The sequence below is a fragment of the Rhopalosiphum maidis genome, chromosome 3 (assembly GCF_003676215.2).
Source record: "Rhopalosiphum maidis isolate BTI-1 chromosome 3, ASM367621v3, whole genome shotgun sequence".
NCBI lineage: Eukaryota > Metazoa > Arthropoda > Insecta > Hemiptera > Aphididae > Rhopalosiphum > Rhopalosiphum maidis.
The window spans coordinates 23,052,601-23,069,586 of record NC_040879.1 but is presented as its reverse complement, the minus strand read 5'-3'; the positions used below and the strand labels follow the sequence as shown (position 1 = coordinate 23,069,586).

The 16,986-nt window shown below is 26.4% G+C and overlaps 1 protein-coding gene across 1 annotated transcript in view; it reads right to left on the bottom strand.

The window, feature by feature from the left end:
* LOC113555847 (long-chain fatty acid transport protein 4-like) overlaps positions 1–16,986 on the bottom strand; it is a 47,656-nt gene that overhangs the window by 20,150 nt on the left and 10,520 nt on the right. The window contains exon 2 of the mRNA XM_026960411.1: positions 432–832. Within this exon, the coding sequence (XP_026816212.1) occupies positions 432–832 (401 nt within the window). The remainder of the gene's footprint in view (positions 1–431; positions 833–16,986) is intronic.

Here is a 16,986-nt window from a genome sequence, read left to right as displayed (position 1 = left end):
GTTCGAAGCCAACTGAGAATTTTTTGGTAAGCGTGTCTACGCGTAAAATCGTAAACATTACTTTTCTCATTCGATTTAATTAAAAATATACCTGTTGTACACTTGAACGTTGCAAACAAATATATTCTAATTGAGTTATGAGTACGCGAGGCTGACAACCCGACACTATGGCGTCTATGTCGTATTTTTTTTGTTTAAAAAAAAAAGTCAGGTCCTCCTCAGTCTCGTCGTACGCTACCCCGTCCGATAAATTAAAGCCCTATATATAGTTACGCCTATACAGCCGGTAACAATAATGCAATTAATCGTCATGATATATACCATAGAATAGATATGTTGTACAGACAAATGGTAAGTAAATATTGTAATAACTAATAACTACAAAATAACTAATAACATTATCGTCGTCGTATACCACGTTTAGAACTGACCTGACGTCTCTGGGAGCGGTGCGGTACACCAGGTAGACGAGTTTGTAGCCGCCACTGGCGACAAACGCGATGATCGCGACCGCGACGACTTGCAACAGGAACGGCAGGCCCATAGTGTACCATACGAACGCGCACGTCACAGTGAACGCCGCTGCGGCGACGATGACTTTTACCGCGACGCACACCGCCCCGCGTGCCCTGCCACCACCGCCGCCACCGCCGGTACTTTTACTGTTGCCGCCGCCGCCGAGTCGCTGCTTGCCGTGAACGCCGTCGTCGTCGGTGCTGTCGCAACAATTGTTGTTTTGGGCGTTCGGGCTGCCGCTGCTGCTATCGCCGTGGCCGTCGTCGCCGAGACCTGCAGCGACTCCTCTCGGCAAACCTTTTTCAACGTCCCACTCCTGTCGTACAACACGATAACGATAATAATATTATGACATTATAGTTTCTACAACACGTACACTTAATGACGCGAAATTATGTACGCATAGGAATAGAATATTATTTTATCCAATGTGGAACATTTCTACGAAAACCAAAAGATTAAATTCATTTTTAAAATTGTCCGCGCTCAGTGGTTAAGCAGGGTTGGGTAAAAATTAAACCGATGAAAAAATGTCAAACTTTAATTTTCCATATTTTTATTGAATTACAAAATACAATCTTTTGAAAAAAAAGATTTCGAATTTTATACCGTATTTAAAATGTGTATAATATAACAATTAATTATATACTGAAGTAGGTATATAATTCAACGATTTTAAATTTTGAATACATCTGTATTATTTTACTAAGTATAAAATTGTACATAAAAAAATATATACTGTATTTTTATATTACTACATACACTAATAATGGCGCGATTATATTATTATCGGTAAATGTAAGTGTCTCAAATATTATTTCTAATTTTTTTCTTTTAAACGACAACATATATTATAAAATTTATAATATAATATGTTTTTCTAACGATTTCTTTGATGTTCAAAAATCGAATATCGACTCAGTATTAAAGGGGGTACTTGCATAATATTAGGTTTATATACCTGTAAATATATAAAATAACAAGTGTTATTAAATACTATGGAAATATGCAAGGGAAAACTTTTCAGCATATGTAATACATTAAATATTTCAGACTTCATAATAAACTTGATAAAAATGTTATTTTAATAACATAAAACTTTTTGAGATTTACAAGAAAAACTCAAATAAATAAATTTAAAAACATATTTTTAATATATTCAAACTTCAAACATCAAAATACTTAACATTATCATTTTCCACTAATAATCACAACAACAATGTCAACTGATTTTTTTCTCCAATAAAATAGGATTTACCATAAGAAAGATGTCAACACACTTTCTGGACCACACGTTACTTTAAGTTAACAATATTTCTGTATTTGTAAATTGGCTTTTTACATTTTAATATTCTACATACTTAACATGAATAAATATTATTTAAATACCGTAAAATATCCAACATACAAACATGTTGCAATACTCTTAGTTTTAAGTTTAATTATAACTCAAATACTCAATACATTTTAATATTAAAGATATCATCATAAGATTGGTTCTGCCGAATGTAGATTTGCTATGTTACGCGTGTGTCAAAGAAAGAAAACAAATGGTGCGAAAATATCCTTTTAAATTGAACTAGTTGATTCATTACATATTAAATATACAAATTACCTATAATACGCATTTATGAACCAAAAGGCCAATAATAATAATAATAATAATCGTCAAAATATGTAAAATAAAATTTAGATTGATATAAAACATTCGATATTTTGAATCGCGTGCATACAGTTGTACTATAACTTAACATGCAAATACGTATAATTCCGGGAGTACCTATCCAGTAAACTGTTAGTGCATTAGCATTACCCTATCCAATTAAGTAATATAAATTATTAAAAAGGTTATTAGTTTATTACTAATATTAACTATTTATAAAACATTAGATTATACTATTATAGTAGATAAATTATGTAATAGATTAAAATCATAAATTATAATATACTTGATCAATTTTATCGTAATTATAATTTTAAAATTTAGAAAATTGAAAAATAAATAAATAATATTCGCGATATTTTTGATAATACAGATAGAGTATATAAAGTTTAATATAATACAATTAAGTCAACGTCATTTACAATTACTAATTTCATTCATTTTAGATTAAAGCGGTGATTTGATCGGTACTCTGATTTATTTATAAGATTCATCAGTCACCTTAAAGTTAACATCTATTAACCAATTAGAAAACATTTATACAACTATACCTAAGTATTCTATTTTTAATTAGATGACGTTCACGTTTGTGCTATACTTTATACATAACTATCACTTAAATTTTAAAGTTTTTTATAATCATTACATTAATTAAGGTGCTAAAAACTATCTACTTAGTAATTATTAGTTAGTACCAATTATACATTAATAATAGCTATATTATATTATATAACGTTAATTACTACTTATTGAAATCAAATTCAATGTAAAAATATCAATATTCTTAAAAACAACCAATTAATTAAAATAAAGTGGAAACTTAATTTTATACACATTATTTGTCAGTTATGTGTTGTGTAAGTTAAAAATACGTGAAAATATTTTTTGTGTGCGAATGTTTCAAAAATATCGTGAACCAATTTTTTTAGATTGGAAATGTTTCAAAGTAGTTATTTAAGAGAGATAATTTTCACAAGCAATGCAGTTTTCTTAAATAGCTAAATATAGAGAAAACATTAAAAAAAATAGTAAGAATTATATAATACACCAGTTTTAACAAAATCAATTTTTATTTATTTTGTTGTAAAATAATTATACCTTGAATAGATCTAGTGATAGAACAAGCACCTATAAAGAACCTTGTATTACAATTTCAAGATTTTCGAGAAAAAAAATATTTAAATATATATGCCCCCTCACTCCTCAGGCCTCAAGTAAAGAGTCACTAGTGGGTGACTTCTTAATCACGCATACCATGTTTTTCCTTTCTTCTCTGTTCACATATACTTATTATGCTAAGTAGTATAGATTGTATATTTATTATAAAAATAATAATAATACAATATATATATACATATATATATACAGCTATACAGCATACTTTAAACAATAGTGAATAATTTCTACGAGTTATTTTTTTTTTAATTACAAAAAAATAACAAAAAATTTTAAACTTATCGTACGTTTGAATTTTGTCAATATTTAAATTTCAAACTTTATAAAAAAACAAATGTGACATAAAAGCTACTAGTAATAAAATACAAGTGATGAACTGATGAAGAACTTTCTATTATATTTTTAAGTCCTTGATATTACAATTGAAACTTAATATCATTTATAACTAAAGAATATATTTGAAAATTTTCGTGACTTTTGCCAAATATTTTTAAAAATCGAACTTTCAACTTTATGAAAATAAATCATGATGTATATTTTAAATGTATTTAATAACTAAGAGAATATAAATTATATTAATTTTAAATTCCTCAGTTTTTGTACCTAAAAAAAATAAATCGTAATATAAAATATGTATAGGCCACTTTATAGGTCACTTTATAGGTACTTACGTAAAAAATTATAAAAATTAAATGGAATGATGATTTCAAGGTTATCTACTTATTTTAAATTAATGGTAATTTATTTTAGTGTTTTAAAATATTACAAATAAAAATAAAATCGATATTTAATCGAAAACTGGTGTTGCGTACATAATTTCATTTTATTTTTAGTTTTTCTCAGTTAAAAAGCATTGGGAATTTTTTACTTTTAATTAAATTTGTTACCACTCTCATAATTAAAAATTGGAAGTTTTTTCTGCTTCTAAATGTTACATATAAACACATAAAAAAAAAACAACACATCGTTGTAAAAACAATAGGTACATACTACGGTATATTATAATCAGGGCTCGGGACTTAAAATCATTAAAATAAGCGCTAAAAAACATCATTATAAACAGTTAAATAAGCATTAAAAAACTTAAATTTGAGCAAAAATATTTAATAAAAAAAACTTTTTTTACATGATAAAGTAACTAGACATAATTTTTGACTGTGCTAAATATAATATAATTAAATCTCGCAACTTTAAAGTTGTAATATTTCACATAGCTGTAACTCACTTTAAAATGATAATATCAATAAAATCATATGTCATTGTCTAGATAATATTCTTACCTTTAAAATTGATAATAAGTTAATTTTACTCTAATACTAAAGCTAATATCACAAAATGTATTCTGCTGAACAAAAATTTGTTATGATGTACGTTTGTAAGACAGAGACAACGCATGCGGGTATGGCGTTCTCTTATAACAAAATGATTAGGAGAAGTTTCTAACTAAAAATTTAAAAAAAATTAATAAATCTTTATATTATGAAAAAAAAAACGAACTTCACTTTCGAGACATTTTGCCTTATTGTTTATAGATTTTCCGAGGGATTTTCTGAAAAAAACTATAAAAAGTAGAAAAACTGGTAAAAAAAAAGTAAAAGTAATACGAAAAACTCAAAATAAGCAGCTTTTAAAAAAAACGTTGAAAAAATAAAAAAAAAAAAGCACTTTCAAATTTCATAATTGAACGTGTTGTAACATGACATAATCCATAAAAATAAACAAATGCTTTAAGTCCTGAGCCCTGATTATAATGTACATTCATCGATCCGCGGTCCGTCCAGAAGTAATGTATGTATACCATCTATATCGCTAATACCTTATTGTGTTTTTTTTTTTTTAATTTAAAAGATGTCAATTATACAATCAAATTTTTAGTAAGTTTATCAAATATAAGCAAGAAGAATTGAAATGTTTTATACGTGCAATTTAAATTCTTTTAACTATATTGTTAACCGACCTTCACTCAAAACCCGATGACTTATTATTGTTTCAAAATGGAGGTATACTAGATACAGGTAATACATCACCAAGGTGAGACATGAATAGAATAGAGAACCTAACATCCGTGGTCATTATATTATAAATAGTTTGCAATTCCACTTTAAAATCATCAAAATTAAATTGTTAATTAAAAAAAATTAATGAAAAACTACATTAAACATATTTTTGAAAAGTCGAATCTCTATAATAGAATAATGATATTTCTTATGGAATTATTCGATTATCTTATTAACACGATAAAATAAATCAAAATCCATTAAGTTAAAAACGGAGATTCTCGGTTTTTAGAAAACTAAAGCGACCAAATCCAAGGATGTACTTCATAACAGTATTAAATATCGTAGTAACAATGATAATTACATTGTTTATTTAAAAATTGTATTTTTTACTATAATATGGGCATTGAGTGTGGCTTACCCACGTGCATGTTATCAATAATAGATATAGTAACACGAAACGTTTAAATATTGTAGAGACGAAATGTAATTATATTATTATGATAAAATAAAGTGTAATAAAATATATACATTGCAATAACGGTATCTATCTACACCTTATATCTATATTGTACTTATATTTTCATAGTTGCATAGCATATAGGACGTAAGGTCCGGCGTCGATATAATAATATTAATATCATCGAAAGCGGATATGTATAAAAATATAAGTTAGCACTGTGAAACATAATATTAGTAATACATAATAATACATTTTCAGGCGTATACACACGCAAACATACACTCCAAAGTGACTATTGGTCTGCGGGTGTATGTTTCGCGCGGCGTCACTATAATACTGCCGTATGTCGTTCGTAGTTGCTCTTTTTGTTAGTTACCAATTACTAATTTGGTTTAGGACGTTTAGGTACTAGTGTACTACCTAATACATATCACATTAATGATCTCCGATACTACTCATCGACCAACGTTACCAGGTAGTGAATTTGAATGTTTTACTCGTTTGTATACACACCTTGCGAGTATTCTAAATGATATAACCGAATTACCAATATAGAAAAAAAAGTAAAAAGCCTTTATTCCCATTCACCACAAATCCACGAGTAAACCACAACCGAAGTGTATTGCATCGACGAAACGATCTTTTTTGGAGCGTATGATATTTACATATTATTCGTCTTCCCGAAAGTGAACAATGGAAAACACCAAACATCAATCTAAAAAAACAGCCGCCATGTACGATGTATCTATGGTGTAAATTGTACATAAACGGGAATTGTATTTTCTCAAAACTCCGTTGGATCAAAATTCTTTGTATGGAACTTGGGCGAGAAAAAAATTAAAATATCTTTGAGAAATAATAATCGAGAATTTAAACATTTTAAACATAGTAGATCTTTTTGAAAAAAATATGTTTTTCAGAGTTTCAATACCTATTTATATCAAACCACAGTCGTTATCAATAATATTAATTTTATTAATGGAACAAATTTACAAATGCGACTTAAAATTTGAAGCCAAATATTTCGAATAATGTTAGCTAATGGCCGGTATAAATAATTTTAGCTGGTAGTACTCGTGGTTATATAACAGCATTTCCTAAATAAACAATAATATAAGGATGCAATTGTATAAAAAAAATAGCATATTATGTGTACTATTTAGGTACAGAAGTAACGTTTGAGCATAAGGTATATTGAACAGTTTTCTGTCACGAAAATCGTATTTTAAATTTGTAACCGTATTAGTATAGATTACCGCAATCCTATAACTTTGTTAATTGACAGACGTGTTTACCTGAATACAATGCGTTTCGTTTTTACAACCGTTATACTAATATACTTAAAAAGTTTTTCGTTGCCGCATTTCTCTTGTTTTCCTAAATTACTTTTATCTCGTCAGCGCATAATGCTCATACAATCGACAACATAAAGCATGCATGCCGAAGGGGTTTTTATATTGAAACTCGAACAGAGATGGGTAAAGTATCCAATGCGTCTTGGGATATTCCATAAAGAACATTTTATAGACAACTCCTTAGTCCTTATGCATTCGGCCGTTTAGTTGCAAATAATCATTAGCAGCATTATTATAGCGGGAAAATGTTTGCCATAGGATTCCTATAAAAGTCCTGACCTGGATATTGATTAATAATTGAAAGTTGAATGAATTTTATTTTTTATTTACTCATTTTAAATTACCTTTTTTTACTAAGAAAAACCTCCCTTTTGCGATTTAAAAAAAAAAAAAATAATTTTAATTATCTTTTGTAGAATTAATGTTAGCAATGAATTGTGGATGTCTATCTAATTTATATTTTATATAGTCAAAATAAAAATTTATGTTTATTATAAATTATTATCAATTTTGATAGTTCACTGACTTTTTGATCTATTTCAGTAGTTTCAATTTTCATATAAAGTACTTTTATAATCCCGGGTAAATTATTTTAGAATTGATTTTGCACAATAATTTCGTTCTTTGCTCTACTAAGCAACTGTCAATAAAAACATCCTTCAACATTTGCGTTAGGATCATGATGGCACATAAATAGTATAAAATATTTTATTTCCAATAGGTCCTAATGGTCCTTATTCAGAAAAAATCAATAAAGAATTCTATACAATAATAATTGCGTCAATTGTGAAATTGAATATGTTTGAATAAAAATAATTTAGAATTTTTGTCCACATAGTATTCAACTTAAACTTTAAGGACTGATAATAATAATTGTTGAATAGGTGGCTGGGTAGGTATATATACTATAAACGTACTAAGGAAATGTAATTTTATTTTAAACACTCGCACGCATATGATAACAATCTATTCTGCAGTGACCGAGTAAAAAAATTATATTTTTCAATCAAATGAACTATATCTAATTCTAATTACTATTGGTAAATCACAACTCACAATCAATTTTTAAACTTAAAAACATTTTAGAAACGTCGGGAACACTATTAAAAAATTATGTCTAGTTGATTAAATATTTTAGTTTTACATTTTTAAATTACATGTCACTAGCATAATCCTGCTAAAACATAAACTAGGTATATAGTAAGGGTGGCCAAACTGCGGCTCGTATTTTATTTTAAGGTACAAAACATTTTTACAAAAAAAAAAAAATGTAATACCTATGAATTTATGTATTTAAATTAGTATAATATTTTATTAAATTACAATTTATAGAAAAAATTTACAAATATAATATTTAAATATGCATTTATTTTTATTTTTAATTATTAATGAATATCATATTTGTTGCGTGTTAATTTTTTTCGTAAGGTTTTTGAAATCGGAATTATATACGTTGTTAGAGCAGTCCTTAACAATTCCCCTAATGATCATCCGTTAAAATTGAGCGATGTTTAGATTTAATCATTTTTATTATCGAATATAAAGACTCACAAGAATATACTGTTCCCAGTTTATACTAACTTAATGTAATATTAATATATAATGTAAATAATGTGAACAAACGAAAAGTTATTCTTAAAGTATGGCGTTCTATGATAGAACTTCTATCATTGAATGGGGCTTGTTTAAACTACCTGAATGCAGTAGTATCTTATTAAATTGATAATTTTTAAGTTGTATGCATTTTATAAAGTACCCACTACTTAAAGTAAAATGAAAAATACGTCTAGATCGTTCTCTATTAAGTAGATACTATATAAATATATTATGCACTAGTTTGAATTATTTTCGGTACTTGTTTGTTAACACCCCGCCATATAGGGTGCCGTTATTATACCTACAATTATCGTATTTAGCTTGTGATGGATGATCTATTTAGGAAATGGAAAAACTACTGTACTTTTTATATTAAACCATATAAGTACACTGCTGGCTTTCGCTATTTTATTAAACTTTGACTTCATTCAAACCAATACAAAAAATTAATTTTTTATAAAATAAAATAAAATTAATTTTAATGAATTATTTACAGTTGTTTTTAACAATGATACTGTAATTACATTTTTACAAAAAAATAATATAGTTAAAACTAGAGAAATATGTGAAAATGGCCATATAATGTTCATCAAGGGGTCACGATGGCGTTGTCAGAAAAGAAGTTGCCGGAAGGAAAAGGGTTTAAGAGCTAACAATTGGTTAACTGGTTCTAGACTACCAATACATACAATTGTACATTTCATATACTACTGGACTTGAGAAATGTTTTCAGTAACTTTTTGTAAACATGAGCTAAAAATGGGACAAAATGCTGTGGTTGATTGGAGTAACTATCTACGTGAAGTATGTATATGGAAGTTTGAAAATAACCAAAATAAAGAAATTTGTGGTCCCGGTATTATTGTTGAAATAAATGAAAGTTTAATTTGTGCTCAGAAAAAATAATACTGGACGTATTCTACCTCAACAATGGATTTTCGGTGGAATATGTCGGGAAACCAATGAATGTTTTATAATAAGTGTACCTGATCCATCGGAAAAAACATTGTTACCTAAAATCAAAAAATATATAAGACCAGGCTCAGTAATATTGTCAGATAGTCGGAAAACGTATAATAATTTGCAGCAAATGGGATTCTAACATAATATTGTAAACCATACTTATAATTTTGTTGATCCAGACACAGGGGCACACATCCAAAATATCGTGAGGTTGTGGGGTTCTGCTAAATGGGGAAATAAAAAGCGTCGTGGAACAAACAGAAATTTTTTAGAATCATATTTAGCAGAATTTATTTGGAGAACACGTCTCGAAAAACAAGACGCATTTGAAACCATTTTAAAAGATATATCCGAGTTTTGACCTCCACTATAATTATAATTATATTATTTATTTACTAATGCATTTATACATATTTTTTTTTAATTTATAAACATATATTCATTCATTCATTTATTATTATCATTTTTTATTATTAATAATACATACATATTTTATATTTATTTATTATTTTGTTTATTTTATTTAATTGGCGGGGCGATAACAAACAAGTACCTTATTTTCTAAATAAAGATAGAAATATAATATCTTGGTTATACCTAGTCTTAATTATCTAAAAGCATATTTATTATTCATGTAGCATGGGAATACATAATATTACATATTAATAATGAATAATGATACATTGATATAGATTAAATACGATTTATATCAATATTATACCTTTATAAACAAAAGGGTAATTATTATAGTTAAATAATTTAGAAGGTAACTGACACATTTATCAGTGTGAATTTTGACGTCAAGGAAAACTAATTAATATTTTATTGTAAAGATAATTAAAGAATGAGAAATTCATTGTAGAAGTGTTTAAATGCAACATAGACAAAATATGAAGGTTAACCATTAAATAAAAAAGAAATGAACTCTTTGATGTTATAGATCTTTTAGGAACATGCAAAAAGTAGATATAATCTCCTTCTTAGAATACATGAACACACTTCAGACTGTTCTATAATTGAACTTGCAAAAAAAAAAATGACAGCACTATTTTAAAATAGTTAAGTACTTGAAATATAAATCTCATTTATGTTATAGATGTGATATAATTGTTGATTAAATGCATAATTTTGAAAATTAGCTGTTTTTTCTAGTATTATTTAAAAAAAATTGCGATTTAAATTAAAATTTAAAAACCTAAAAATCAATTTTAGCAAATATATGACCAACTTTAATCATTAATGATAATTAATATATAAGTAACTGTAGGTATTTAAAGAGTACATTAAAAAATTTGTTTATACAACAAGATGTAGTTTGATACTATCAATAAATTTATTTAAATTACTTCCAATAAAGTAGATATATTCAGGTTTTTAGAATTTTTTTTTTAATTTTAATAGAAGAATGTTTATAAATATTCTAACAATTTTTCCAGTATCTTAAAATATTGTAGGTAATTATTCAGTGATTTAATTGTAAATAAGAAGTTGAAATTTAAGTTTCTATAGTTATTTTTTTTTTAATTATAAATAACCATAAAAGACCTTGAAGGTGCCGTTTATTGGTGTATTATTACAATAATAGCTTTAATATAATAATGAGTTATTGTTTGAAAAATGATTTTGAGCGGAGGTCAATTTACTAAATTATGAGTACCTATTTTCATTAGGAATTTTGATAGGATATTTTTAAATATTAAGTTAATCTTAAACGAATAAATGATAAAGGATTTTTAAAATTTATCGACTGTATAGTTATGAGCTATTTTATTAAATAAATAATAAAACGTAAAAGCCTGATACATGAATCTAAAATTAAATTTAAAAAAAAAACATTAGATTTAAAAAGTTTATCTTAAAACTAAGTTTCGATTTTAAAATGTTACAAAAACATTTTACAACAATTTTAATATATTTCATGGTTATAATATAACGATAAAATCATATAATAAATGGTTAATCTTGTTTTGAGGTAGGCAATGCCAAATTATAAATTATATAAAACAATAAAACTGTAAGAAAATTATATTTATACACGAATATTTAGTTCTGAAATAGTAAATATTTATTTATTTACAATGATTTTACGTTACCAATGAATTAGGTCTCGAAAGTTGATGACCGTAACAACGCACAGACGGTATAGTACTAACTAAAGGTTAAGCCTCACATAAAGTCAAAATGTAAAATAAAAAAATATTTAATATCCAAACAAAAGAATAAACGTTCAAAAGCTTAGTTCACGAGTTTCTTTGCACAAGAAAAATAATAACAAACACGTCATTGTAAAATCCGATGCTACTCTCACATTGCCCGAAAAAATTTATGATATAAATTAATAATTTAATAAATTAAAGTTTAAATATAGCTGCAAGGAAAGCCACAGTCGTATCTCGGAATTTCTAAATTTTTAAAACTGATATAGCAATAAACATAATAAAAGCTATTTAGTTTTGATCATTGTGACGAATTTTTTTTTTACGCATCTCATTGAGTAATTTTAATTTGACATTTGTCTAGTCGTAGACTTAAAGTGATATCTCACTGATTTTTTTTTCCATAATATAAATAGTTACTTAGATTTATTTTTTATCCACAATTAATACTTTAATTACATTTAGTTATGTTATGATAGTTACCTACGGCATTAACAGCAATATTAATTATATTAAAATAGATGTATCACAACAACCATGTGTGACTGCGGACCCAATTCGAGTACCTACCTACATAATATTAACAAATTACTACGTGGACCCAAGCCGAGTTTTCCCGATTTCTCAAGTATTGCTAATCACTGATTACAATTTAATAATAATATAAACGTATTACTAGCTATTATATAAGCTATTATTATTAGTCAATAATCCACATAGTAATCCAATAATTATTATACCTAGCCACCTAGGTATATGTAATATTTTTTTACATAATACACTAGCTACTACCACTACTTCATACTTTGATTTATACTTTGAAACTTAAATCAAATTTGTTTTAAAATATAGAGTTACTACTTCAGTATAATAGCTTAAATAGCTATCTAATTATTGTTTTTTTGACACACAAAAAGTTAAGTCTTTAAAATCAAATCTATATGAAGCAATCGCACTGAGTAAAAAAATACTATTTTTACAATATGTACACCGCATGAGCACGCGGTGTATCAATATAGGAACCCATAATTTATCATCAGACAATACAAAAATACACGTATACGCAACCACTGACCTTGACATCGGTCGAAAATTATACACTGGAGGAGGTGTTTCCTTCTTATGTAGCTATAGAAATTGCATAAACTGTATGTATATATAATACTATATATGTAAAGGTGGATTCAAGTACTACCACCACCATACTATAATTTAAATTCTTGCAAAAACCGGAATTTCCTGAGTATTTTTTTTTTCTGCAATGTTGATCGTATGTATCCTAGTTATTATTACGTAACTCGATTTCTTGCACAGGTCAAACGTAGAATTTAATATAAAGAACTGCATCACAGCAGATCATGCCAAAATAGTATACAGCACTATACTTATACACAAACAACAACAAACACTCATCAGAAAATACGTAATTTGAAAAAAAGATTTTTCACGTGTAATAGGAATTACAATATAATATCTATAGTTTCTGAGGTTAATATTTAATTTACAATGATTATAGTTGTGAACCAAAATACGAGCAAAAACATTTTGAGTAATTTGATTTAAAAAATACTAAAATAAACAATAGCGTAAAAATCAAACATTCGTAGATGTGTGTAATTCGATGTTGTTACAATTAGGTATATTCACGACCATCATAATTTTTCTTTCTCCTAGTACTTTGCAAATAAAAAAATATACGAAATAAAAATATAAAATAAAAAATACTAAATAAAATATACTATTCGTATACGAGTATAATATATGCTGCATACCAAACGGTTAGAAATGTCTGCAGTAAATACAAGTCTCTCAAATAGTAATATGTAAATAATAAAATTATATGATAATGCGTGGTAATAATGTGTAATAATAATCAGTAGCGGATTTACGGGGGGTCCAGGGAGGTCTGGACTTCTTCCAGACACTGATATTTACATATATAAGAAGACAAAATTTGCACTTTTGTACCTTATTATTAACAAACAATGGGATAAAATCAAGATATTATTTGCAAATGTATTATCTGGTACTCTTATAAAACTCATTAATTATATACTTAAGTTGAGATATAACTTTTAGCCTTTAAATTTGAACTAAATAATTATAACTGATCTTTAAGGTATTATAAATTATTAATATGTATTTAATAGATGAAAAGTGCGACCAAAATATTAATCGTAACATAACATGTACACATTGTACACTATAAACTAATTTTATTGTTAGTATTAATTATTCAACTTTATATGGGTAACACGTTTAAAAATCAGAACCGCAGTTGTTTTTTAAGTAATACGTTTTAATAATTCTATTCAATATGTAAACACAACTTAAATTGTCTAGCTATAAATTATCATTAATTTCAAGAAGACAATTATTATTAATTATTATTTGTCAATAATATATTGTATTTACCTAATTGTTTTATTACGATTTTGAACTCAATTGACAATTGTTGAAATAAAATGATTAAACATATTTTTGTATGTATAATAATTTATTTTCGCACATATTATAAATTATTAAAAAGATAATTTTTCCGCCCATTTGAGTTCGTTTGGATATTTTTTTCGCTTATGAGCGACAGCCGGAAATTCGGTTTGTATAACAATATCGATATCAAAAACGCATCGAACGAGATATTATTTTTAATCTATTTTCACTCCAAATAGGCATTTTAAGGAACTCGATTTGATTTTATTGTGTTTTTTTAACTTGCAAACGAAATACTGAATACGCACGGAAACACAAAGCGTACAATTTATTGATCATAACTCGCTTGAGCAAAAATGCAATGTCCGCGTATTGCGTGTATACATACATTAAATATGTTTTGTTTGTCTTAAAGCAAAATAATGCAAGGCGTGCTTTATTTTTCTAATATTTATGTAACACACTTTTATATTATAACAGCCACCTGCAGAATGCAGATATACCTGTATGGCTGCGTATATCGATATAAGCTTAACGTCTCCACGCAGGCATAATAGCCACCATATGCGTAAAAATAATGGTATTCCAAAATCGCAAACAAACAAAACAATAATAATTATTAAAACTACGATATTGACACACAACAATACAATAATATACATGCCTTGTTTACATAGGGTATCTTGTGAGAATTTTCCCATTGCAAATAATGGAGATATCATAATTTTTTTTTTTTTTACTCACGGGAACAAAGACTACGAGTAATTCATATTTTAATTTAATATGTTTCGGTAAAAAGTAAAAAAAAAAATTTTTTCATTTATTTAAAAAAACAAATCAGCCATTTTGTAGAGTTTATTTTTCTGAAAATGTTGATGTTTCAATATTTTATCATTATTAGCGTCGTTTTGAAAATATTTTAGTATTATATTATATGGGCATGAGCCCGTTGGACCACATGTTTGATAACAATGACACTATTAAGGTATTAAATAATTCACAATTTTTCTTTAAACTAAAAATAATATTAAAAATCATGAGATTAATGAAAATAAAATGTTGAAACATTAACATTTTTAAAATTATAAACTCTGCAAAATGGACTATCTTTGAATTTTTTTTTAAATAAAACTTTTAGTTTTTGTCTCTACGGGTCTCATAAAAAAAAAAAAAAACAAAATTATGATATCTTCATTATTTTAGAAGATATCGCAATGGGTAAATTCTCACGGGAGACGGGACACCCTGTATAACTCTTAATTATATAACCAGTATTGTAAAATATGTGAATACAGACGCAACAGTATAATATATTTTTGTACTTATTCCAATACATATTTTAAATACGTTTGAAACGTAGTATTCAAATATGTTATCTAAATATTTATTTATTTTGCGTATTTGTTGTTCACGTGAAAAGAAATGAGAGGTTATGAAGAAACCTATGAAATTTAAAATTAATGAAATTGATTATTAAACACGTAAAGTTCTTATTTATTACAACATCATTCGTTTAGGGAACCTGACAGTAATTACAATGATGTATTTAGTAAAAAAAGGATCCTTCAAACTTTTAAAATAGGCATTAAATATTAATTATAATATTACCAATAAAATATGTATATATACCATATTACTTAACCTATCTGTTCTACCTAAATGTATAATATTATTAGTATCATAAATAAATTTTAAATATACGAATATACCCTTTATTATATAAGCCTTTACGGTTAGTAATTTTTAAATTACATCAAAATAACTAAAATTGTTCATATTTATTAAAAGTCGTAATAGTGGGTATTAAAAGTAAAAATTTTACGAATTTTTAAACACAAAACAAATTACAAATTTTTATGATTTTGATATTATCGCAAAACTATTGTAACGCGTAATTTCCCGTTTACCCACTATTTTTTTTTTTTTTTTTTTTGTTAATTTTTCTCATTTGTGAAGAAAAGTTCTGCAAATTTAGTACTTCCTCCTTTCAAAGTACTACATCAAATACAACCAGAAAAACACCTCAATGCCAAAGATTGTTATTTTGGGACAATTTTGACAATAGCGCGTATTAAATTTTTGCCCCTCGATTATATAGTTCAGTATTTACTAGTTTAATCAAACGTTTCGTCGACTCTTCTAAACTATTTCTTAATTCAAAGATTCTACATAAAACGACGGTTAACATTCGAATTCCTAACATACGTGTATTATTGACCTTTACTAACCATTTAGTAAAGTAAAATAAGAAGTAGGGAAATTCATCGCGATCTGAAATTTCTGCAGCTTAAAAAATGTTAATTGATTTACCGTAATGTAGATAAGTAACTTTATACTTTAATTATTATTTATACCTACAATCGAACTTTATAAAATCTGAATGTAGAAAACACAAATGAAATGTATTATTATAATTATTGAAAATAATCATGATTATTCTTTAAATATCCGATTTTAGGTGATTTATTTCGAAATTTATAGAATACGGGCAAATCGTAGATGAATTAAAAGTTCCATAGACAGATGAATAAATATTTCTCTGAAACTTGGAATACATCATGTATATAATGTTTGAGCTTTCGATGTTTATTGGTAAAAAATACTTATATTTCAAAGCATAGCAAAAAATGTAGGTAACAATAATTTCAAATTTATCTAACCTGTATTA